The 26,810-nt window shown below is 31.8% G+C and overlaps 1 protein-coding gene across 1 annotated transcript; it reads right to left on the minus strand.

Moving 5' to 3' along the window:
- On the minus strand, window positions 1-26,200 carry LOC144965769 (uncharacterized). The gene is made up of 19 exons (XM_078901453.1): window positions 26,080-26,200; window positions 24,910-25,104; window positions 23,799-24,045; window positions 21,312-21,435; window positions 20,772-20,860; window positions 20,302-20,460; window positions 19,581-19,844; window positions 18,175-18,397; window positions 16,935-17,110; window positions 14,452-14,599; window positions 13,530-13,615; window positions 12,354-12,372; window positions 10,967-11,046; window positions 10,231-10,371; window positions 8,654-8,848; window positions 5,530-5,621; window positions 5,001-5,166; window positions 2,224-2,378; window positions 1-384 (listed from the first exon to the last, which is right to left on the minus strand). Exons 2-19 carry the CDS (start codon window positions 25,020-25,022, stop codon window positions 327-329), a joined length of 2,535 nt encoding a protein of 844 aa, XP_078757579.1. The 5' UTR covers window positions 25,023-25,104; window positions 26,080-26,200; the 3' UTR covers window positions 1-326.
- Window positions 26,201-26,810: the final 610 nt, after the last annotated feature.

Here is a 26,810-nt window from a genome sequence, read left to right on the forward strand (position 1 = left end):
TTTTGTGTTTTTTTTAATGAGTGAGTGATAATTGTTCTGATTAAGTAGAAAAAAAAACAAGAAAATAATCTTTGAAATGAGCATGGATAGCGGTTTGTGAGTACAGTATCCACTATAAAGATGTGCTATTTTGACCATTTCTTTCATCACTACTGTCCTCAGCTTCAAAACTGCAAGATGGATTCTTTTCAATCCAAATCAATGTCGTTTTTATTTTAACAATTTAATTCATCACTGTTGCGTCAGCTTTGCCACGGTTAGATGGATTCCTTTCAAGCAAAGTCATTTGTTGAGGATCCGATTCAATAAAAACTGTTGGGCTTTCTTCAGGCACTACTGCCTTCATTGCAATCTTTCAAAACCTCATTACTGGCTTTAGAATGTCTGGAAAAAAGAGCAATAATTAAAATTCAAATAATCATATTGGTGATAAAAATATAATCGTTAAAATAATTAGTTCATTATAGGATACAAGTCAAATTTTTTTCATATGGAAGGTGGTTGAAAAAATAAAAGCATAATTGAAACCCAACATCTCAAAATGGTATTATGTGGGAGTAACACATATTTCGAAAATTGAATTTACGCCCCAAAGTATGCAGCTTAAAACGGAGATTAAAAAAAATTTTTTTAATGAATTGGGAAGAATGATTATAGATTCAAAGAGCACATAAACTCAAAACTTTTGATTTTCGACCATTTCAACTTTAATACGCTTCACCCATACAAACACCAGTTTGATGTGGTCAGTCATATTTGTCCATCATTACATCATTGAACTGTCTTTTTGTACACAAGTCATACTTGAGCTTAAAATATTACAGTATTTTTGTCCAGTAATTATATCATTTTGATCATACTTGATTTTTACACCTCCTATAATATATATTATGTTCTAGGAATGATGCTTCTCAATATAACATCCGATTGAAATTACCTGTTTATCTGATCAAATATTTGATTAAGTTCTTTGTAAGCGACAATGATAATGAAGATCCAGATTGAAATTTATAGCAGATATAAGCAACATGTTATCTGGCCATAAAAACTAAAGGTTTTGTTTCTTTTTTATGGTTCCAGTCGTTAAAATTGTGCCATAAAAAAAGTAGTCTTTTAGAGCCATTAGGCCCATAGAATTGGAGTTTATCTCTGTTTCTATAGTGAAATGAACAATAGCAATTGCTTGCTATCCTTTAGACAGGATGCAAGTCTAGCTCAAAGTAATTTCCACCAGATCTACAGAAAAAATGTGTGACTGCACCACCCAAGAGTGATCACAGTCCTTTTCAATGTGAAGCGAATGCTCTACCAACTGGGCTATTGCAATCCCGAAATTGTTCCATAACTAGGAACATGTTTGAGAAAAATTAGTAATGATGCCTGTCAACATTATATACACATTAGACGCAGGACTATCAAATATCCCCGACCCCCTAGTTGTATTCTACTTGACTTTATTTAATTGCTATTGGTCTACTCTGCCGTTGTTTTTAAAAACACAGTAAATGCAATGTTAACCAAATAGCATATACTGTGTTCTTTAATAAAACGGCAGTACTGGTATCTTTATAAGGCCTTTCAATACTTAATACAGTCTTGTTATTTTGGTCAAAGCTCATATGTCAAATTAATGCACAGTAAGTAATTGAAGGATGACGATTTCGAAAATAAAATCTACTCTAAATCGTGTTTCACTAGTGTTCTGGTAAGAATTTTTTATTTTTTGTCATCAAAAAATTGGAACAGGCCATATGCCTTCGAATGTTCCAAAAACCTATATCAATATGAATATTATAAAACCTTAAATGTCTTTTCAATATAGCAAAATATGCCCTTGCACACATTTCAAAAGATCTTTGACTTTTTCAGAAATTTAAAATGTTTCAAAGTCCTGTAAAATATCCTTAAAACGTGCATTGATCTTAGCTTCATAAGTCTATTATAGATGATAATCAGAATCATTATCATCATCATCGCCATTATCATTTTTATTGTTATTATCATTATTATTATTATTATTATTATTATTATTATTATTATTATTATTATTATTATTATCATCTTCGTCATCATCGTCATTATTATTATTATTATTATTATTATTATCATTATTATTATTATTATTATTATTATTGTTATTATTATTATCATCATCATCATCATTAGAACAAGAGTGCGATGATATCAATAAGATTAAGCATAATTTGCAAAGATCAAACTCACTCTTTTGTAAGTTCCGTAGCAACATATGCCATTGCAGGTCTTTCATTTTCTCTGGTATTGACACAAGATTTGATAAGCTCGTACAAGCTTTCAGGACAGCGCTTGGGCCGTGGATGGTGCTCCTCCCATTTCCCACTAAGAATGGCATCACAAATCTAAAATGGCAGATTGGATAAAGATAAAAATATTACAATAGTTTACATAATGAAAGATTTTGTTGACTAGTGCATAATTAATTCAATATGATTAAATAATCAACATTTGTTTTTGTCTGAATTTCTTTTTCTTCTACTGGGCATTGAAAATGAACAATAAAAATGTCATCATATTTTTATCACTACCAACGGAAAATAAAATGCAGAATAAATTAGCATTCTTGAAGTGAAACCATAAAAGTTAAGAAACTAAAAACTGGAAAACAAAACATTAAAGCATATACTATTAAAGATTAGAAGGCTACCCCTTAATTTTTCAAAACTCATATGTTCAATTTCTCTCAATTAAGAAAAAAAAAAGGTCCAAATCAAGTTTAATTCATCAGATTGAACTGTGTCAGTGTTTCAGGTTAACCTCGTAATATTTATAAATGAATGGAAGAAAAAAAAGTTTGACATTAATATTTTAAAAACTGGTGCCAAAGTAACTTTGTCAAAACTTTTTCATAATGCATATAGCCCACTTGTTCTGAGAACCAACCATATATTATTGACGATATTAGGACAAGTTGAATATCCCATATTTTCAAACTCATATGTTCACTTTCACGTGCTATTTTATATAGTCCAAGCCACTTTCATCAAATTTCTCTGTGTTTCGTAATAACCCCTTATATCTTTTTAAAAATTTAATCTTTAATTAGATGGGCTCTCATGTATTTATAAATGACATTGCTGTAATTTTCCAAAACGCATGTTATCATCAAGTGAGCTACATGTCCTTAAATCTGACTGTATAAGAGATGTAAAGTGTTGGATGGAATCTAACAAATTTAAATTAAATAATGAAAAGGTGGAATTAATGTTATGCAGAAATACCATTGGAAAAAATAATGTTATACCAGCAGTCAGTCTGAATATCATTGGATGTCCAATTCTGTCCTCTTTATGTGTTAAAAACCTTGGTGTTTTTTTTATATATATATACAATCTATCCAGGCAGACACAGATCGATATCCTTTGTAAAATTTTCAATATTCATCTAAATAAAATCACCACTATCAGAGATTATTTAACTGTTGAGGTAGCCAGTCGGTTTGTTACCACTTCTATTTGATCACATACTGGTGACTGCAATTCCCTTCTTTAAGGTGTAAGTCAAGATAAACTCTCTTGTCTTCAAGTCATTCAGAATAGTGCCACAAAATTAATTTTGAGAAACGCTTGTAAGTCCCACTCCCTCCCAATTCTCTATGAACTGCACTGGCTACCAATCAGAATCAGAGAGGGATTAAATTACAAAATCGCCATGATATGTTTTAAATGTTTAAAAGATGAAGCCCCTGTCCACTTAAAAAACCTGAGCCCCTATACAACTTCCAGATCACTGGGATCATCCTCTGATAAAACTAAACTTTTAGTTCCTCTTTTCTGTCATGGGACCCAGTGTATGGAAATATGGAATTCTATTCCCAGAACGATCATGAAACAACCAACTATTAATTCTTTTAAATAGAAACTAAAATATTTTCTTTCGACGTCTGCCTATTTTTAATCTTTGACATACTCTTTGGTTATAACCCGAAGTGTGAATATTCAATTGTGTGTCTGCATGTGTGTGTGTGTGTTTGTGTGTGTGTGTGTGTGTGTGTGTATGTGTGTGTGTGTGCAGAGGGGGGGGGGGGGGGAATTATTTTTCAACCAATGGAAAGCGCATTGGGCATTATATAACTTTGAAAATGCAGTAAACCAATGCCATCTATTATTTTTATTATTATTATTATTATTATTATTATCATTTTATTATTATTATTATTATTATTATTATTATTATTATTATTATTATTAAATTATTATTATTATTATTATTATTATTATTATTATTATTATTATTATTATTATAATTATTAAAATTATTATTATTATTATTATATTATTATTATTATTATTATTATTATTATTATTATTATTATACAATGCACCCAACTTCTAAAGATATTCATTTTTGCGACATTGTGCCCAGTCCTGATTTTTAAACTATATATCTTAGAATTAAAAAATCACTGAAACGATATAGCAACATTGATATGGCATTAATCAGCAAATTCAAATCAACAGAAGTGACAAATTAGAATGTTTGCTTTCCGGCCAATGAGATGTCATAGTCGTAGCCAATGAAAACGGTTGATTGGCCAACCAAGGATATCCAGTTGAAGAAAAAAGCACTGATCAGTGATGAAAAGTTGCATATTCTCATAAAAGTTGATTATGAAGAAGAAAGTTATGGCTGCTTAGTACATGATTCCCCTAAACAACTTGTCCGCAATCACCAAGAATCAGGAGAGAATCGAACAACAAGGATTTGCACCACACAGGAAGACAGATGTGGCTTCTGACAAGTGTGGATCTTGATGTCAATCAATTTATTAATCTATCCTTAAACAAAGATTGATGATTTCACCAGATCCCACATTGTATGGTTGCATTCCCGGTCCCAATATTTGGTGCCTCTGTTATAATGACAGCTCTTTATAAATTTTTTTTTGGTCTCAACAATATTGTTCATTGTTGATAGAGAGGCTGTGCTGTAGATAATCATTTAAAAATTTACATAGTACTTACTTCATCCCCAGGTAACTTTCGAAAAACTCTGATAGTTTTGTTGAAAAACAGGCTTGCTGGGTTTTCTTGGCTAAAGGCAGCAAGCATTTCCCACATGAAATTACCGAAGCAAAAAACATCAGAGGAAGCAGAGAATCGACCGTTCTGCAACACTTCAGGCGACGCCCTAGAAATATAGAAAATTTTAAGAATTCAGATTCTTTTCATTCTTCTGATTGCTGTGGTGGTGCAAAGAAAAAGACTTGCAAAGAATCTTTTAAAAGACTTCTCTACAATGTGAACAAAGATTTTATAACAAAATTCGAGGTCAAGTACTTCTTGGTATTAAATTCTGCAAGGCAACAAACTTTTGAAAAACAAAATTTTAAGAATATTTGGAACCTGAACCAATAGTGATATGACTACATTTTTAAAACTGCTTTTATAAGACATTTTAAACATAATATTTCATATTTAATTTTACTGAAAAGACATTATATTTAATCAAGATGTGATAACTGTTTATACAATAAATTAACATTTTCATTACCTTTTCTTGACATTTTCTGTGACGTCATCTATCTGATTCAATTCTTCTTCGCAGTTTATTTTTCTCAAAAATGCCAAGGATATAATGTGTACCTGGGGATTTGTGATGACAAGTGCAAAATAAATTATGTTATTAACTGTTGATTCGTGAACTTGGGATAGCATTATTTTATTTTGAAGATTTTAAAGATATCAGTTCTCCTGACTGTTTAGGGTCATACAAGCGCCTGAGACATAGTGAGAGACAAAGGATAAAAAGGTAATCATATATGCCTGATATACATTTATACCATGGCAGCATTCACTCTTAATTTTAATTTACTTGTTCGGAATAGGATGAGCACTAAGGAAAATGCAATGTATGGAATACTCCTAAACGTCACAAAAATATTAGAAAAGTATTCAAGCGCCCCAACATTCATGCCAATTACAATACATGAAACACATGAAACAGTCAATACGCTAAAATCAAATGTTTTTAAGTATGAACACAGCAATTTCTTAATCTCTGTAAAGAGTGGAATTCCCTAGTTTTAGTTCTATGGATGTTTCCAATGCAAAACTCCTAATACATTATAATTTCTTGTGAGATCGATGGTATACAATAATAATAATAATAAGAAGAAGAAGAAGAAGAAGAAGAAGAAGAAGAAGAAGAAGAAGAAGAAGAAGAAGAAGAAGAAGAAGAAGAAGAAGAAGAAGAAGAAGAAGAAGAAGAAGAAGAATATTAATATTAATAGTAATAGTAATAATAATAATAGTAATAAATCTAATAATTCTTGTGCTTTAAATCAGTGGCTCCCATTCTTTTGCAATGATGTAGTGGTAAAAGTGAAGACAAAATTTCAGGTAGCAAAAACAGTTATGAATAATTTTAGAATTTACTTTTTTATCCAACATACTTTTCTGTCCATTTTTTAAATTAAATTTTTGAAAATTAAATCAAATCCTTTTATCTTCATACTTTACCTTCAATGAGGATAGGTATGAGAGTGAAAATTCAAAATTGAAAATCTTTTTCGAGAACTGTCTCATTGTCACATTAATTTGATGATATAATTATGAATAAAATTACACAATTAACGCATAAAATAATCTTTGAAATTTGTATAGAGGGATTTTATTTAGACTTAAAGAACAAAACACCTTTCACATCCAACACGTGTTGACTACCAGTGGGATCAATGTTTGAATCACTATTTACTGATCCTTAAAAGCAATAAACAAAAATGAATATAACACATTCCAAAAAAAAACAAACAAAAAATTACCAAACACAGAACTTTTCAGGCTCAAAAGCCTTATTCAGCCAACAACAAACATTTGAGCTTTGAGCTTTTTATATAGCACAATATCCACTAAACGTGCTCAAAGCACTATACAAAGGGTCCCCAACCAACAGCAACACATAACATGTAGAACGAGACACGACACCTGTTAGGCGATAATACAAATTTTTTGTCAGACAGAGACAACGCTGTTAACGGCCAGGTACTCATTTTACACCTGAGTATGGTGAGAGTATGTGAGTAAAGAGCCTTTTCCAAGGACTGAACTATGCATCGAGCCAGGCTCGAACCCAGGACCTTCCGTTCCGAAAGCAAGTGTCATATCACAAGACCAATAAGCCGCATGTGTGGCATGTCTTTTCTGTACAAAAACCTTGGAATGCCATTCCAATATTTTTATACAGAAAAGACGTGCCAACATTTCTCTGTTGTCAATCTGTTTTTTAGTAATGTATATATGTTTTCAATGTTTCTTGTTGTTGGCTGAAAAAGGGTTTGAATCCAAAACATTCCGTGTTAGGTATCGTGTTCTTTTTTGAACCTATTATATTCCTTATTGTTTATTACTTTTTGCACAGCTTCTAGCAGCTTTGTATCACTTTACTGAACCCCAAAGTTACAAAAAGATTGACTACTTCATTCAATAACAATGCGTCATCTTAATCAGCTGCTTATCAGGATATTTTTTATTGCGGACCGGCACTAGTCCTGCAACCAGAGGATGAGCACCCCTGCTTTAGAATAAGTTACCTATATCTATTTATATTGTCATAGGAAGTTGAAAAGGCCACTCTTTGTGTGAGCCTTTGGCAACTTTGGGACAAAAATTATGGCAACAAACAAAAGTTAAAATAATATCGATGATAATGATGATGATGATGATGATGATGATGCCGAGGATGAAGACGACGAATATCGTTTTTGCCAATAAAAATGTTATGTGTCCCTAGTGTCACAGTAAAGGTTGTTCACAATTATCTTATTAAATTTTATTTTATTAAGAACTGAATTCATCTCACTCCAGTTATAATTCGGTCGGCTTAGATAAACTTTACCTTCTAATATTAGATCGTCTTTCCTTTTATAGCCTTCCCTCGAATTAATTTCTAATTAGTGAATACTTTTCGTTCTACATTCTGTCACGTAGCCACTTATTATAAAAGCTGATAGGTCTAACATTCTACACTCACTTCTCTCTACAATCTATGCCGGACGGCCAGTCGCTCCATTCCTCATATATATTTGAAGATTTTTATCTTTTGGGACTTTGTGGATATTTTATCTCCACCATCAAGACGCCGGAGATTTTACCTTTGACTGTATAATCTTCAAGGATCAAACCTGAGCCCGCTGTCGAAGAACTATACAATAACCCCTTCCCAACTACCTGGAAGTGGAACTTTATGAGCCTGAGCCCGTTATCGGAGGAAAACAGAACCCACGCCTGTCAACTGCCTGGAAACGTAACCTTATGAACCTGACATATCATCATAAGTTACGTAATATATTCACGTTTCTATTTGTAACTACCACAATCACTATTTATCTCTTTTAATTAAATTTCATCTTTCTTTTTATTTCATCTTAAACAAATCGTTAATTGTTTTTCATTTATAGTACCTAGTAAATTCTGGGGCCTCATTCTACATATCTTTATGCATAGTCGAGTAGCTCTTTACTCACTGGAGACCATGACACCTAGTTAGAATCTACTCATACTTCTCAATAAAACATTTGTTTTTCATTGGGTCATAATAAAATAAATAGATTTATTTAATTTTTTTTAAAAAACAATAAACGGGACAATGTAGAAATTACTGAAAACAAAAAAATCACCTTTTTTGGGTCTGTCAGCTCCACATAGACATGAGAAGCACTAATGTCCCCAATGACATACGAATGTTCAAACAACCCTGCAATTTTGGCTGCCACTTTTTGCATTAGCAGTATGATTTCTTTCACGTCCTTGAGAAGTTTTTTGAAAGCCACATCCAGTAGACAAAAGCAATTCTCATTGGGAACTATACACTCCTGTAACGAATATCAAATAGAAGAAAAAATAATTTTTAAAAAGAAAGCAAGCTTGAGCTTTTATATCGTGCAACATTCACTATACGAGCTCAAATCCCTTTATAATGGATCCCCAGCAAACACAACAGCAACAAATAACATGTAGGACAAAGTACAATTCCTGTTGGGCAATATTACAATTTTTTTCCAACAGAGACAATGCCGTTAACAGCCAGTTACTTATTTTACGCCTGAGGACAGTGAAAGAATGTGAGTAAAGAGTCTTTTCCAAGGACTCAACTATGCACTGCTCAGAGCAAGACTCGAACCCAGGACCTTCCAATCCGAAGGTGAGTGTCATAGCTCTAGACCACATAGCTGCACAAATGTGCATTTTTTTAAAGGCTTTTCTACATGTCTAATCATATATAACAGCTTCAAAAAAGAACAAAATACCTAACACAGAAACGTTTCAGGCTCAAAACCCTTCTTCAGACAATGACAAAAACAATAAAAACATAAGTACATCACTTAAAATCCAGATAGATGGCAGAGAAATATTTGGCACATCCTTTAACTCTTTCAGCGCCATTGGCCGCATTATGCAGCCAGAGCAGAATCTGTTCTACTGGCCGATGGCCGCACAGTGCGGTCAGTCTTGAAAGGCAAAAACAATAATGTAATCCAATCCTACTTTGTACAAAAGTACTATAAATTGACCCAATTGTATCATCATTTCTTTCATCAGAACATTCAATTGGCCCTAGGGGTGTATTTTAATTGAGATTTCGCACCGCGTTTGAATTTTGCTTTGTCTCAGCTTGTCATTCTCATTCTGCCTCAATCAGGTGTCAGCCATTTTGTGACGGAAATGCGAATATAGCTCAGGGCTGAAAGAGTTAAAGAGTTAAGCAATTAATGGGATCTTGAATTTCAATTTTATAATTTGCAGACAGGATGTACAATATATTTCTCTGCCGTCTATCTGGATATTAAGTGATGTGTTTTTATTGTTTTTGTTACTGTTTGAAGAATGGTTTTGAGCCCAAAATATTTTTTTAAGCTGTTAATATATTCATTTTTTATCCATTACTTTCAACTATCTGATAAGTAAATGTTTATAGCCAGTACGTTATTGATGCGGATCCAGCCAACTCAGGATTTACACTTCTTGACTAATACAATAATATAGGGCATACAAGTTTATAATATTTCTTTAAAGTCTGTGAAAACATATATTTCGGTCTATTTTTCAGCATTTGCTTGAAACTTATGAGAACTTGACAGTGTCTTATAACAAAACAATTAATTGATTATCTTTTTAGAACTATAATGACAGCAGAAGATTTACTAAGATGGGAAGTAGTATTTTTTTTTATCTAATTAATTTAAAAAACACATACAATATGTTTCATTTCTGATGCGTACTGAACAATCTTCCTCCTTGTTGGTAAAATGTCATCAAGTTTAGGTGAGTGGAATGATGTCTCCATTGTGGTAGATAATTGATGATGTATCTTCTCTCTGAAAATGAAGTCTTTACCCTATTGAAGGAAAATTAATAAGTAAAATGATTAGGAAAGATAATAAAGAAGTTGCAACACTAAAGGGGGTTCAATAGTTAATTGGTAAATCACTTTGCACACATTTTAAAAAAAATCCAGATCCCAATAAATGTAGAATACGTTTAATTTAAACTCATATTTCTATTTTTACATAAATTGTAAATATGCCTAACCTTTGACCTGAAGAATGCCAAAGGTCGAAACATTGTTTACCTTGTTATAAACCAACGTCTTATCCAAGGTGCAGCAATAAATTGTTTTTGTCCATTTAGTGCAATTTAAACCAAATTAAACTTTGACCCAAGGGTTTAACGGCACTGAAAGACTACCTTATGCAAATTACAGCCAACTATGTGTTATAACGTAATTGCCATTAACTAAATCTTTCATTATAGTATATAAGATTATTGACTACATCCTCGTTTTTAGATGGTGGATCACAGATGAACTACCGATAATTTTCAAATTAAATAAGCATTCAAAGTAAAAGTAAAACTGACTGAGCCGTTCAGTTGTTATTTAATGAAAAAAAAAAGAAAAAAGTTGAAAATTCAAAAGCAATATATTTACCAACCTCTTTGGTCCTTTCCATATTTTGTGAAACATTTACTGTTTGCTTTACATTTAGGGAACTTGTCACTCCTGTTCTTATATCTTAATAGACAATAGACAGATATAAAAAGGTATGAATTGGTAATTGAATCTCATGATACGTGCATATTTATGTCTGAGAGCCTTATGCTATAATGGCCTTAAGGTTTGAAAGTATTTCAATATCGACAATTAAACAACAATTTGGGTTTTTAGCAGACTTGCAATTAACTGAACTGAAAATTACATGTACGAAAAACTGGAAAATAAAACAAATACAAACAAAAAAATTTTTTATTTGAGAAAAAAAAACAGTTCATAATAACGAAAATATTAACAATAGTAATAATAATAATAATAACAATAATAATAATAATAATAATAATAATAATAATAATAATAATAATAATAATAATAATAATAATAATAATAATAGACAACATAGCCGCACATTATACCACATAGACACACACTTATGCATTTCTTAGGATTTTCTAGTCTAATCGTTACCACCATCTTATCTTTCAGCTGATAAGAAAATTTCAAGCAAATATTTCACTAATGTCTTATCCATATTTAATTAGAGTCAATAAGTTTCAGAAATGAGACTATAAAACCGAAACAGGTTACAATACTAATAATATCAATAATGATAATAATAATAATAATAATAATAATAATAATAATAATAATAATAATAATAATAATAATAATAATAATAATAATAATAATGATAATGATGAAAATAATAATAATAATAATAATAATAATAATAATAATAATAATAATAATAATAATAATAATAATAATAGTAATAATAATAATAATAATAATAATGATAATAATAATAATAATAATGATAATAATAATAAATAAGAGTCACTATATACGCCTAAAGCAAACAATGCTTAAATCTGCCACACACGCTCCGCTCCATCGTGGAACTAGATATGAATATTCACTTTGTAAAATGGAGTAAAATCACCAAAATGATTATCATAATTTTTTTTCGCTGTTTGGAGGGCCAATACAAAAGTGTAGAAAATGTTGCCGCCCTCAGCAGAATTAAATAACCATTGCAGTCTATTTTCCTTTTCATAAATTTTTTAATTGAAGAGGTTTATGCATTGGAGAGTAGTACATTGAATTTTTCAAAGTAATAGACAAAATCTGTCATAACAAGTACATTTAATTTTTCAAAGCAATAGATAAAATCTGTCATAACAACCATCAACATTTAAAATATATGATTATTTATTAAACTACAACCTCTAACTATTATAAGAATTCAAACCCTGAAATTACCATCTTCAGTTAATAAAACAAACAGAAAAGCAACATGTTATAAATGACATAGAACAAATACTCACGGAACTGTTCTGGAATGCCCTGTAAAATAAATAATTACAACTATTAATTAACTTCAGGGAAAGGAAAAAAAATAATTTAAAAATTCTTATCGTCATGCAGTAAAACAACACATATTCAATATTTTAAATAAATTGTAAAAATCTTGTTTTATGAATTATTTATATGTAGATATAGGAGTTGCTCTAATGTTTGCAACATTGAAATTAACATGTCAAAACACTGAGAACAGAGTTTATGTTGGTAGATTGTATCTAATATGATGGATTATCCCTATAAAAATGAAAGTCTAGGTATTTAGCTATTCTAAGTCTAACAACTGCATTCCTTGACAACAATTAATTAATTTCCATATGCCCCCAATGGTGTCAAAGACTAAACATAACAGTATGACAAAAGTTTTACAATACAAAACATTGCCCATGCAACACAATATGTATCTTATGGTACCAGGTCCTTTAAAAATTCAACAAAAGACAAATTATTGTGACGTGATGAGAAAAGTAAAAAAGAAATATTTCAAAAATCGTAATATGGGTTATTCAGAGAATTAATCTGTATCAAATCAACACACATTGCTTTAAATTTAAATGAATATTATTCAATAAAGTAAAATAAATTAAAATTGTTCTTTAGGGTCGATCATTTTTAAAAAAAATGTTCTCAAGACATTTCACGATTTCAATGGGGAACAATTTGCATTTTTGATTCACAGCCTTTGAGATATCCTTCCATCTTGTATATGATAGTGTTTCAAAATGCAAGTGACAAAAAGTAGTTAAGGTGACTGACAAAAGTGGATAAAGAAATATTTTAATTTCTCTTTTCAATTAATGAGATGGCCTTCCTCGAGCACAAATGGAATTATCGAATTGGTATATTTGTTGTAATGATTTAATCTGAAGTCACTTTTCAGCCATTGGGAAGAGTTTGGAAAAAAGGACATTACGAAATTTATGTTAATAAAGAACACGCAGAAGTTGCCACTTCTGTGAAAAAATGTCGTCATATGACAATGACAGCAGACCTGTATCAATACTTTGGGCTTCAGCTCTTACCATGTTCATTAATTGCGAAGTAATCAAAGGAATATTTTATTTTTAATTTCTACTCACTTAGTAAATGGTGTGTATCCTTTAGAAATATGATAAACTAAAAATCTAATTCCATGAACTCACTTTTTTGAAATTGGTGGATGACTTCTTTTCATCAAAATTAAAAAAATTGGAAAGCATGCTCTTTCTTTCTAGTGTCTGCTTCACTCCTAAAAATAAATTCAAAAGGTAATAAATGAAAATTATGTTTGCTATTTCAACACATATGATAAATTGTCTCAATAAAAGTATAATGTGAAACATTATTTCTCTAATCCTTCATATTTTGAACCATGAATAGGGCTATTTATTCAAATCCCGTGTGAAATATAATAGTGATTAAACTCGCTCAGATGCAATAGGATGGATTGAAAGAGGAAAATCAAAATTTCCTTTATATAATATTTTTGCATACTAATGAATAGTAACTTGCAGTCATAAAGATCTCAGATATTTCTATAAATGCTGCCCTCAATCCTGCCTCTTTTTTTATCATTATTATTCAAAGCCCTCCGACTGATGACACACTTCAACAAAAATGTAAACTTCTATCTTTCTTATTCAAAGAAAAAATGCACATAAATGGAAAGACACCTGACAATTCAAATCAAAATATCGGGAAGAATCAAACTTTTAAAGATCTATTGATGGTTTTACTCCTGTCTCTTTCCATTTTAATCACTGAATGAGGCATAAAATCAAAAAACATAAAATAACACAAGATTACAACAGCATGAGCTAGATAATTCAGAGAAAAAATGAGAGCCCCACATTATGAGTTGCTTTAGAGCAAGCGGTTGTTAAGTATAAAAAAGGCTAGAGATTGAATACACACACACACACACACACACACTCTCTCTCTATCTCTCTCTCTCTCTCTCTCTCTCTCTCTCTCTCTCTCTCTCTCTCTCTCTCTCTCATATACACGAAGGCATCATTTCACAAAGTGTTTAAGCTAGTTAATTTTTATATGATTACAAACGCCATCGCTTAACACAGTGCTTACTTATCAAAAGGTTCCTCAGAGAAGATTTGACATTGGCAACATGGATTCGCTTCTCTTGTTCATAAGAGGTACACTCTGACAACAACTGAAGTATGGAATTTCTCTCCACAACAGGGTCAATTGTAGGTATCAACTTTTTTGATTTCATCTGTACAAGGACATTTACATAATAAATTTAAAATGCAGACGGTTTTGCTCCTAACAAAAAAGTATATGATGATGTAAAATCAAGAACAATCTAAAACAAATAAGGAGATAAAATTGTACTTTGTATATACACATATATATATATATATATATATATATATCTTCTGCTTTTACATGACTAATGCCAAACCTGTCTACTTGAAAATATAAAAATTCGTAATATTTAGAAGATAAAAATTGTACTGACTAAAATCAACTTATAAAATCAACAATTCACCGTCACAAGGATTAGATCAGTTTAAAACCGTTAAAATTTTGTAGTCAAGTCTGTTATCAAATTTCATTTTCACTAAGTTTTAATGACGTATAGATTCTCATGAATTTCTGAATTTGGAGTCAAAATTTCGTAATTCTACAAATTTTTCTTAATATTAGACTGGTCTGCTAATTCTCCCCCAATCAAGTGTAAGAAAATAAGGCATCAATCTTTAAATCACTCAACCCAAGTCCCCTCTTATCGTGTTGTCCACTTTCACCAAAAGATTTTTGGTAAAAAATAGTAGTCCTTCAGAGCCATGAGGCCCATGGAACCGGAGTTGATCCCAGTTTCTATAGCGTAAAATGGGCAATAACTGCTTGCTATCCTTTGGATAGGACGCTAGTCTATCGCAAAAAGTACTTTCCACCAAATCTAACAGACTCAGCTGCCCATTCACTGCTGGGTGGACAGGAGGGTCAGAAAAATCTTGACTGCCCTCAAGATCGATCTTGGTTCCTTGGCGTGTGAAGCGAGTGCTCTACCAACTGAGCTATCGGGACTCCCAAGATTCTTGGTAGTTTTTAAAAAGAAAAGAAAAAAAAACATTTGTGGTTGTTCAATCTAATTTTTTTTAAAGTGCCATGTATCTATTATGTAAAAAAAAATGAAAGCATCATTAATATTGTGCATGTTATTATCCACAGAAAAATGCAAATAATGATGGGGTAAAAGTAACCACAGCAAGATCCACTGTGTACAGTACTAGATGGATTCTAGCACACTCTCCGCAGAAGTCAAAATGTATGCTAGATTCTGATAGTGCTCATGGGAGGTAACGACTAGTTATATAGATAAAATGCAGTCATCCAGCTTTTGCGTGCTATTGCAGAGTGCGCTGGAATTTGGCGTGCTAAAATCAAGCGAGTATTGTATATGTCAATAAATTCCCAACAAGATATGCTTTTTTTTAAAAAAAGCTTACATTCAACAACCTTCCTTTGGACAAAACAAAGTAATGTCTTTTATTTTTTTTATATGGTTCACCTTTCTTTAGAATCATGGTATTCCAATTAATTAATTCCGCCTTTGGCCTTCATTGGAACAACTTATAAAGACTACACAAATTGTTATATATCAATACTGAGCATCTATTAAATTGTATGTCTAAAATTTTATTCTCCATTCTTCACTGCATTTAACATTACATGTGTGAATTAATGATGGTAGATGAAAGAGAATGTGTTACCCATCTTATAATCTTAGGAGATCCCAGGCTTGAGAGTTTTTGCCAAGATGAGGGTCATGTAAATCGATCGATATTTGAAGGACGAGTTATCTGGTCAAATTTTTTATATGTGTTTTTTTTCCAAACTACAGCAGTTAACTGGTCAATTTGTAAAATTTGAGTTGAAATAAATGCCTTCATTGACGATAGTAAGTTTTGTTTTTTAAATTTTTAAAGAGTTTTAAAATTCACAATTCTGATCAGTTTGACCTTAACTCATTCAACTCGAGCTTGCTACCGCTGTGCTGTCCACTCTCCTAATATATTTTTGGTCATTTTCAATATTGAAAAGAAAAAAAACTGTCAATCAAATCTAAAAGAAAATTGGCATAGACATAGTTTAATTCATCTAAAAATATAAAGTAAAAATCAATGAAATTGTTGCTGCTTGAAGCTCTAAGAAATGAATAACAATAGGAAATGAAATGGAACCTTCAATATATTAAACGAAGACAAATAATATGGACTTTTTGGGTTTCCCTTTTATCAACAAAACAATTTGTTGATAGGGAAAACCCAAAACGTCCATTTTACCTGTCCTCGTTTAATAAATTGAAGTTTCCATTTCAGTTCCTATTGTTGTTTTATAAAAATTTTAAAGTAGTTTTAAAAGTATTCATATATAGTTTGTCTCAGAAAAATGTAAATAATGAAGGATATATAGTCATAGTCAAATACTGAGATAGGCAGTGTTAGGGTTGAGAGAGTTAAACTTAATTTTATTCAGTTTATTACAACATAATACCAGGTTGAGGCAGCAGGTCATACATTCTCTTCATATTGAAGACTTACCAATTCAATGAGAGCCACATCGTCCTTGGCCATGTTTGAGTAGGGCAATTGGCCATGAGTCATCACCTCACAAAGAAGTAGACCAACCATCCAAATGTCAGAAGACTTAGAATACTCTCCTTCTAGAATGGACTCTGGAGCACTCCATCGAATTGGGATGTCTTCACTATTGATAACTGTATAAGGAATGCATAGAGTGCTGGAAAGTTAAATACAGTGGAAGTTACGTAAAGTCACCCCTTAAAGAGAATTTCTGCTTAAAGTCAACATCTTTTAGTGGTCCCAAATTTTCTGTTCTTTTGAATTCCATTGATAATGGATAAAGTCAACTTTGGTTAAATTCAACAATTTTTTCTGGTTCAGCGGTGTTGGCTTTATTCCACAGTATATATGTAACATTTTCAGGCCATAATTTAAAACTTTTTTATTGTCACTGTGCAGTAGAGTAGCTATAAACTAGATAAGATAAGATATACTTTATTGATCCTGAATGGAAATTGTCATAAATCATAAATAAATAGTTATTGTACAAAAGATTATTTAAAATAAATTTATTTTTAATGCCTAATGTCTAATGGGGGCAACTTCAAAAGTTTACACTATAAACTACGCCTGTACAACAAAATAAATAATAATAATAATAATATTTAATACATTTATGTTCATTGTAGTTGCAATACTGCTAACATTATCCGTTGATCGTTTAATAGCCTCATTTTCAGTGAAACTAAAACAAAGATCAACTGTGACCAAGACTAACTTGCATGCTGTATTTTATAAGATTGCAAGCAAAAAAATTAGCAGACCTTTAGGCCTAAAAACAAAGATAAATAAATAAATAAACAGATAAAAAGAAAAAAAAAGAAAAAAATTAATAATAATAATAATAATTGTACAACAACAAAAACAACACAAAACAACAACAACAACGAAAAGAAGAAGAAGAAGAAGAAGAAGAAGAAGAAGAAGAAGAAGAAGAAGAAGAAGAAGAAGAAGAAGAAGAAGAAGAAGAAGAAGAAGAAGAAGAAGAAGAAGAAGAAGGATGAGGAGGAGGAGGAGGAGGAGGAGGAGGAGGAGGAGGAAGACTAGTAGGGGGAGGGAGGGAGGAGGAGGAGAAGGAGAAACAGAAGAAGAAGAAGAAGAAGAAGAAGAAGAAGAAGAAGAAGAAGAAGAAGAAGAAGAAGAAGAAGAAGAAGAAGAAGAAGAAGAAGATGATGAAAGGGGTTGCAATGATACCTACACCTTGCTTTTCCTGTATTAGTATCTATCATTTTGCTTTGACCAAAGCCAGCCAATTTGACATGAGTGTCATTAAAAACAATCAAGCTCTCTGCAGTCAGATTACAATGGACATAGCTTTTCTTGTGGCAATGCTCCAAAGCAGTTACTGCGTCCAATAAAAACTGGAGGAGCTGTGATGGCATAAAGAATGAACTGTTCTTCTTCTTATTCTGGAGATGTCCCTGTAATGATAAACGGATGTGTAATCAATCGTCTCAATACGGTAGTTAAAGTTGATGTGAATCTGATTCTGAAAGTAAATTTAATAATAATAATAATAATAAGAATAATAATAATAATAATAATAATAATAATAATAATAATAATAATAATAATAATAATAATAATAATAATAATAATAATAATAATAATATATCTGTATTGTCCTCAAAATAGTGACAATTTATCATTTGGTTGCATGTGCCATTAAAATATTATGAAGAATATACATAACATAATATAATATATATATATATAATATATATATATATATATATATATATATATATATATATATATATATATATATATATATATATATATATATACACGTACACACATGCACATAAATAGCATCAAAATCATCATCACCATCATCGTCATCAACAACATCATCACCATCATCACAACTTCCTAATATTTCCATCACCATCTTTCTCTTTCGCTATTTCCCATTTCACCATCACCATCTTCATCGTTAATTTAAATGGAATGGAAAAGTGACATTATTATTTCTTTTTTTTTTTTCATTGTATAAAATTCCACTTATTCTCCTCAAGAAGGCGAAAATACTTAACCCAAGTCTCATATCTTCATCATAGATTGGATTGTCAGCATCTAAATCAACCCATCTTAATACCATATTATTTAAAGCTACAAGACTTTACTATAAGTTTCATATTATGTTTGGCTACAGATACAATTTTCACCAGCTCATTTACCCAAATAGAATACTGGTTGGAGATGGTGGACCATATGTTACAGTGAATGACATAATCAGTCGGATGGTGAAAACTGAGATACTGCCAAGTTTAGTTAGAAGGTCAATTTTTATCCAAAATGAGTTCTTGTCATAAATGATTACATCAACCCTTTTTGTACATCTTCGGAAAAATCAAAGCTTAATTTCACCTCTAAATATTTTTTACAGCCAGTCAAGTTGAAAAAGTATGACATTTGAGAAAAGCTGCTGGATACCCTTCCCATACATCTGACCATAACTTCATGAAAAATCACCCGATTTATTTAAAATTAAAATTAAAATGCTCTGGTGAGCTTATTTTTTCAGAAAATTTTTTTTAATGCAACTCCAAAATTTTCACCTTTCGACTGATTATGTCATGCACCGACACATATTTTTCATACCTGAAGATGCTGGTCACAAGTTTCAATGATGTAAAATGTTGGGATGCAATCATGTTGATAAGCAAACATCCTGATGATCTTGCTGTGCTGCAATTCGGCAAGTCGCTTCATCTCAATGTAAGATACATTTTGGTCTGAAAATGTTATCTGATTCCTCTTGTGATCCTTTTCCTTCATGCAGTAGAAAAATATCCATACATCTTGATCATTAAATTGACCTGAGGCTTTTTTCCAACCAAACTTTCCACCAGAAGTACTCTGAAACTAATTTATAAAACATTTTTAAAATGCACATACAGATGGAAATTATTTTGTATATTCATTTTTTTTTTTGGGGGGGGGGGGGGGGGGGGGGGGGGGGGGGGGGGGGGCGGGGGGTTAATGGGATTTTTTTTTGTTTTGTATTTGTTGTTTTTTCTTCTTTTTCAATGATTCCATAAAATTAAAATTTAAGTTGAAATGAGTGATTCTTTTAGTTGTTCTGTTTCCCATGATGACATAAAATTACGTATGCTTTGTTAATTTTTAACAATAACATTATTTTTCATATTCCAAGAAGGCTATAACTATAACATAAATGACAGTCACAAAAAAATTTATGATATCGCTCTACAATTATTAATGTGCAGCAGAAATGACATTGGTAAAAATTGTCGAGAATGGGAGCATGGAAGTATATTATACTACCAGCAGTGTACATTGAAACTAAAAAATGACATACTTTGAAATTCACCAACAAGGGAGAAAGTTGCTGTTCGATCTCTTTTTGTTGAAAAGTTGATAAAAGGCCATAACGTTCAGTTTCTTTAAACAATTTTATCATTTCCTGTCTAATGGTTGGATTTGAATTGAACAGTAAGCGCTGCAAAAAGTTGTCAACCTGAAAAAAAAATATGATAACTTCATATTTTCACACAACTGACAACCATGTTTTTGGCAACAATCAAGAAAAAAAAAATATAAATAAATGAAAAAAAAAACATAATTCATCTTTAGGGGATATTTAGTATAACACTCTCTCTCTCTCTCTCTCTCTCTCTCTCTCTCTCTCTCTCTCTCTCTCTCTCTCTCTCTCTCTCTCTCTCTCTCTCTCTCTCTCACCATCACCATCATCATTATTATTTATTATAATTATTATTATTAATGTCATCAGGCATGTAAATAAGTTTGCATCAAAACATATGAAATTACCTGTTTTACTTCTCCATTGGGAATCGCTTTCCGAATAATGAGAACAGAATTTTTGCAGATCGTGTTTATGTCCTTGTGGGAAATTTCCTCTGATGACAGAGAGGTTTTTCAATAAAATACAAATAATTTTCATTCTCTATTTTAAACTATTTTGAATACTAATAATTTCAATTTTCGATTCAAAATCTCTTAAATGTTTAAGTCTTTAAATTTATAAGGAATAAATCATCTTTAAAAAAGGACAGAAAGAAAAAGATGAATAGTTGATTACTTATTTATCTAATCAAATAATTTAAGAAAATAATGATTGTGATATTGATGCATGGAATGAAAACTATAATGATGATGATAATGAACGATGAAGGTGAAGATCACAATATGACAGTGGGTTTGGTGTAGTGGTGCCGTGGTAGAATCCATCATGATGATAATGGCAGTGGTGTTAATAATTAAAATGACGAGAGTGACAATGACGATGATTGATGATGATGATGATGATGATAATGGTGATGATAAAAAAAGGACATAATTGTTTCTCACGTGTCTTGTATGCCAAAAAGAGAGTCAATGAGTGTAAAATGAGGTATACAAAAGGAGATTTTCCTTTTGGCCCGTCCATGTATTTTTCTAGAGTATTCAGTGCACCCTCACTGCAGGAAAAAATCTGTTCCCAAAACAACACAAAAGATAAATTTGTTGGATTATGACTTCAGGACAAAATGTGACCCATCACCACAAAAAGGTATTATGTACAATTGACTTCATTTACGCCTTCCACCACGGCATTGTTGCGTAGGCATTCCATGAAGGGATATAGATAATCCATCAAACAAGGTGTCTGATGTCAACAGGAATCACCCATGTTGTTCAAAGTGAACAAATTGGGGGGTTAAAATTCTTTCCCAAGGGAAAAAAATGAAAGTACCTGAAGCAGGGCTCGAATCCAGGACCTTCTGAGTCACAGTGCAATGCCTTAACCACTCAGCCAATTCACACCAATCGATTTAGACAAGTAGAAAAGAAATTATTTCTTATAAAAAATATGACTCTGCTCTATCCCGACTTAATACCAGTTTGAGACAGTGGGTCACAAGTAAGCATATAAGTGAAAAACTAATACTTGCTCTTCAGGCATTACAAGATTTACATTAAAACAATTTTATACCACCTTGTTTTCAACCTGGGCAAATCTGTTTATGAAAGATGAGGTGGCTGAGTGATTAAAGCATTGCACTGTGACCTGGAAAGTCCTGGGTTCGTGCCCTACTTCAGGCACTTTTGTTTTGTTTTTTTCTTGGGCAAGATTATTAGCCCCTAATTCATTCACTTTGGATAACATGGGTGATTCCTGTTGCCATCGGACGTTTGATAGATTATCTATATTCTTACATGGAAGGCCTAGGTGACGATGCTGAGTGGAAGGGTGTAATTTTTAAAAATTGAATATCCTTTTCTAAAAAAATTTTCAGTATTACAAATGGTTTTATCAATAATTTGATACTGACCGTCATATAGTGGGAGAGGAATGAAAAACAAAATTATGCCCTTCCGCCACGACATCAGAAGAGATGGTTGCCTAGGCATTCATCGAAGGAATATAGATAATTCATCAAACAGGCAGGATATCTGATGTCAACAGAAATCACGCACGTTGTCCAAGTGAGCAAATTGGGGTTAATGATCTTGCCCAAGAAAAAAAAATGAAAGTGCCTGAAGCTGGGCTCTAACCCGGAACCTTCCGGGTCACAGTACAAGGCCTTAACAACTTTGCTACTTCACCCCTTGGGAGAGGAATGAGGGAGACAATATAGAAAAGTTTTACAGTGGTTTCATTATTATAATTATATACACACAGCAATAAGAAGTGGTAGATAGAGAGACAGGGTACTGAAGTTTGAGGTACAATATAAAACAAACAGATTGACACAATTTATCAATTGTAAGCATATCTTAACCATGTAAGCGCAGAACTAATGAAAGTAAGTCAAGAAGCAAAAGAGGTGAGACTTCAATGGATTCCTGGTCAATGCTGCATCATAGAAAATGAAATTTCAGATACTTTGGCCAGAATGGGGTCTGAGAAAACACAAGAAGAAAACTTTTATGAATCAGCAAGGTCCAAGCAAAGCCAACTGGCAAAAGTCGCACCCAAGCTTCAATAAAAGTGGTCCAATCAAACTTCTAAATAGAAAAGACTACAGGAAAGGACTACTACAATTGGGACACAATCACCTGAAACACCACATGCACTTTTAAAATAAGAGAAATAGGCATGTGTGATTGTGGTGAAGAAGAAGAAGAAGGAGCAGAAGAAGAAGAAGAAGAAGAAGAAGAAGAAGAAGAAGAAGAAGAAGAAGAAGAAGAAGAAGAAGAAGAAGAAGAAGAAGAAGAAGAAGAAGAAGAAGAAGAAGAAGAAGAAGAAGACCACCATATACCCCTGACCAGAGTAGACAACAGTAAAAGAGGATTTTTGGCCTGGTGCCACACGTCTGCAGATTAAACTGTATGGGCACCTAACAGAGCTGAGAAAGATAATGGCGTTTCTTCACCAACCAGAAATTCAAACATGAAGACAATATAATGAGGGGAACAAAGAAAAAGAAACAATTTGTAATGCCAAGTTTTTTTTTTAACTCATTGATAAATCATAGACTTTAAAAAATGTATTGATAAAACCAAAATGTCAAGTAATAAAAAAAGTTATTTCTCTCTCCCTTCAGCAGTATATAAATAAGTCATGGATAAAGAGGTTCTCCTATATCATAAATCAATTGATGAATGTGGCATGGGAATATATGTCATACACAATTGAATTTTTATTCTGTTAAAATGTAGTAATGTTAGATAAAGCATTTCCTAAACACATGAGGAATCAAATATTAAAGGGACAAAGAAATGGACGGAAATAAATAAACAGACAGATAGATGAGCTGACAGACAGACAGATAGGCAGACAGAGATAGATAGACAGATAGGCAGACAGACAAACAGAAAGCATAGACAGACAGAACAATAAGTCCTGCTTACATCTCTCATCAGCTGAGTGACAACCATCAAGTGGACAGCCATGCCCTTTTTAATCATCTTCCCAAATAAATTCTCTGACTTGTAAAGGTCTCCTAAGATTTGTTGGGCGGATTTATGCCTGCAGTCTCCTGCCCCTTTATAAACGCAATCCAGAAGGCCTAGACATAGGTTTTCATCAAACTGCTTCTCCAAGTCAAAAATCGTTTTTTGATCAACTTGTCGGGTTGAAACAAAAGGGCTTCTAGATCTGTATCAAGAAAAAAACAAAAGGAGAAAAAAACAATGATTAGATTTTAAAAATTAAAAAAAATTATTACTGTATCTATCGGTTTCGCTCTGTATTTAAAACATAATTTGTTTTGTTTGTTTTTATTTCATATTTTCAGTGGTTATTATGAAGTTGTAGGATTAGTCAGAAATAAATGGTGATTGGCTCTATTCTTTTTTTTTTTTTTTTTTTTTTTTTTGCATCAGAAACATTGGCAGTAAAACTAAAAACAGTTGGGAAATAATGATCGCTGACACCCCATTTTAGAAGGATCTTTATCATTGAAGAATAATATAAACAGCTCATCTTTCAAATAACTTGTTTAGAGTTTATTTTTTCTTTCATCTCATCTTTAATCTTTCACCCTATCTAAATAAAAGCAAATATGGGCCTAAATATATCTAGCATTAATATCAAAACTGAGATCAAGATCGAGACCTCAGTCTCAACACGAAACAAAATGTCTCTTTTTTTTCTTCTTCCTCCTCCTCCTCCTTATATTTCAACAACCAACAACATCATGTCACTTAAGAGTGATGACGTGTTTTGCCCAATGATTTCAACAAATGCCCTCAACCATTATGCAGCAGCTGACAATATTATTCCAATCCCTTGAGTTCATTAGAAAGAAACATTTTTACAATTGTATTGAGCGTGGAAATTCCATGAATTAAGTGTGAGAATTGAATTTGTGAGGGCTTTTTTTTTTTTTTAATTGAAAATTCACTCCACATTTTTATTATCTTAAATTCTGACTATGTAAATCCTCTGTAGATTTTAGGTGTGATCGATTTACTTTATATTTTTGAGCTGTCCTGACAATCTTCTAGATCTAGTACATACCTGGTATCAAAATAATCGTAACATTTGGTAACGATATCAGGTGTCTCATGGCTCTGGATGAAAATTGAAGCCACAACTATCAGGTACAAATTGGCTACTCTTTGTAACATCATCAAATATTCACGCTTTTTGCTTGTGCCGTAGACGTGTTTCAAGTCAATAAAGTGCTACAGTGAATATGTCTTGAACATAATTCTGAAATGTTTGCAGATAATTATAAAACAATTAATGATCAAATACATAAATTGACACAGCAGACATTCAAATCATTCATTGAATTGTTTGACAAACATCCAACATTTAGTTTCCAGTACCGTAATTTTTATTTCATTTTTCCTCTGTGACTATGTATTTTATTGTAGAGTGCCTTAGAGCATGAATTCATGAAATTATTATTATTATCATTATTATTATCATTATTATTATTATTATTATTATTATTATTATTATTATTATTATTATTATTATTATTATTATTATTATTATTATCATTATCATCATCATCACCATCATTCATCATCATCATTATTATTATTACTATTATTGGTGGTGGTGGTAAAGTGCTTTGAGCATATTTAGTGGATATTGCGCTATAGAAAAGCTCTTTTTTTATATACAAGTATGCCAAGATGAGGGTCATTTTAATCAATCAGTATTTGAAGGATGAGTTTTATGGCCAAAATTTTAATTACAGGTTTTTTGTCAGGCTAAGGCAGTATAGTAATACTACATAGATACAATGTCAATACTTATAGCAATGTGTGATGTATGTATCTTATCAATAAAATATGAGTTCATCACCTAATGCCACACAAGAGATGCCAGATATGCAGTGTTCACTTCTTTTTGATGAAGATTGTTGATGGGGTCAAGATGCTTGCCAGTTCCAGTTCATAATTAATATTTTCTCCCATGTATCTGTGACAAAATAATATACCCTTTCCACTCAATTCCCCAAGTCCATAATGCGTTTAATTGGAATAATACAGAGTATGATATATTCAATTTTTAAAAAACCATTTAACAAAAGGAAAACAGAGTAACATTTTAAGCTCAGTGTTTGTATTGACGTGTCACAAGCTTTGAGCACATTTAGCGGATATTGCACTAATTAAAAGCTCTCTTTTTTTTTTTTTTTTTTGAGAATGCAGACTAAGCAAAAGAAGTTACCATCAAAATGAAGTCTTGGACCTTATCCACATTATCCCATAAAAGGAGCTCCAAACAATCCAACGCTCTTCCAAGAATCAAAGGATTCCTACACATTGAAAAGCTTGCTAGCTTCACGACATCCTTTTTTCTATAAAAAGTTGGAATCATCTGCATTTAATATAAAAAACGTTATGAATTAGATGACAAAAATAACATCATCAAACATTTGTAAAACAAGATTGAGACTGCATGTGGAGAAATTTTCTCTGGGGGAGGGGGGGGGGGGGGAGGAGATTTTTAATCTTTTTTAAATAATGTCTTGAAATGCATTAGGCCCGTGGAACCAGAATTAATTGTGGTTTCTATGCAGGTAATTAGACAACAATTTCTTGCTACCCTTCGGATAGAGCGTTAGCCTATCGTAAAGTAATTCCTACCACTTGACAGACCGAGCAATCATTTTATGTTATTGACAAAAAAAATTGCTGTTGTCAACTCATCATATTATGGAAATAAAAAATGACAATTCTAATTCCATTACAAATAAAATACTATTAATGAATGCCCTTCGTTTTTGTTCTTTTATTTTTCCAGAAAAATGTCTTGATCGATATCTTCAAAATTTGATCATGTGTGTTTTTGTGTGTGTATGTGCGTGTGCGTGTGTGTGTGTGTGAATGCATAAGAGTGAATGAATATGTTTGTGTGCATGCTCAACTTGAGTTGGATGAACTTTACTTTTTGTAATG

Source organism: Berghia stephanieae, chromosome 2, assembly GCF_034508935.2.
Source record: "Berghia stephanieae isolate SIO BIC M18660-M18661 chromosome 2, UCSD_Bste_1.3, whole genome shotgun sequence".
In the NCBI taxonomy this organism is placed as follows: Eukaryota; Metazoa; Mollusca; class Gastropoda; order Nudibranchia; family Aeolidiidae; genus Berghia; species Berghia stephanieae.

What these genes read in the sequence shown, in the direction of transcription:
- LOC144965769 (XM_078901453.1), bottom strand. Translation starts at nt 25,022, where the DNA reads ATGATGTTACAAAGAGTAGCCAATTTGTACCTGATAGTTGTGGCTTCA. An exon ending in TACGATTATTTTGATACCAG is followed by an intron (nt 24,046 to 24,909) that starts GTATGTACTAGA and finishes TTCTTGATACAG; the next exon opens with ATCTAGAAGCCCTTTTGTTT. An exon ending in ATGTGGCTCTCATTGAATTG is followed by an intron (nt 14,600 to 16,934) that starts GTAAGTCTTCAA and finishes GTCCTTGTACAG; the next exon opens with ATGAAATCAAAAAAGTTGAT.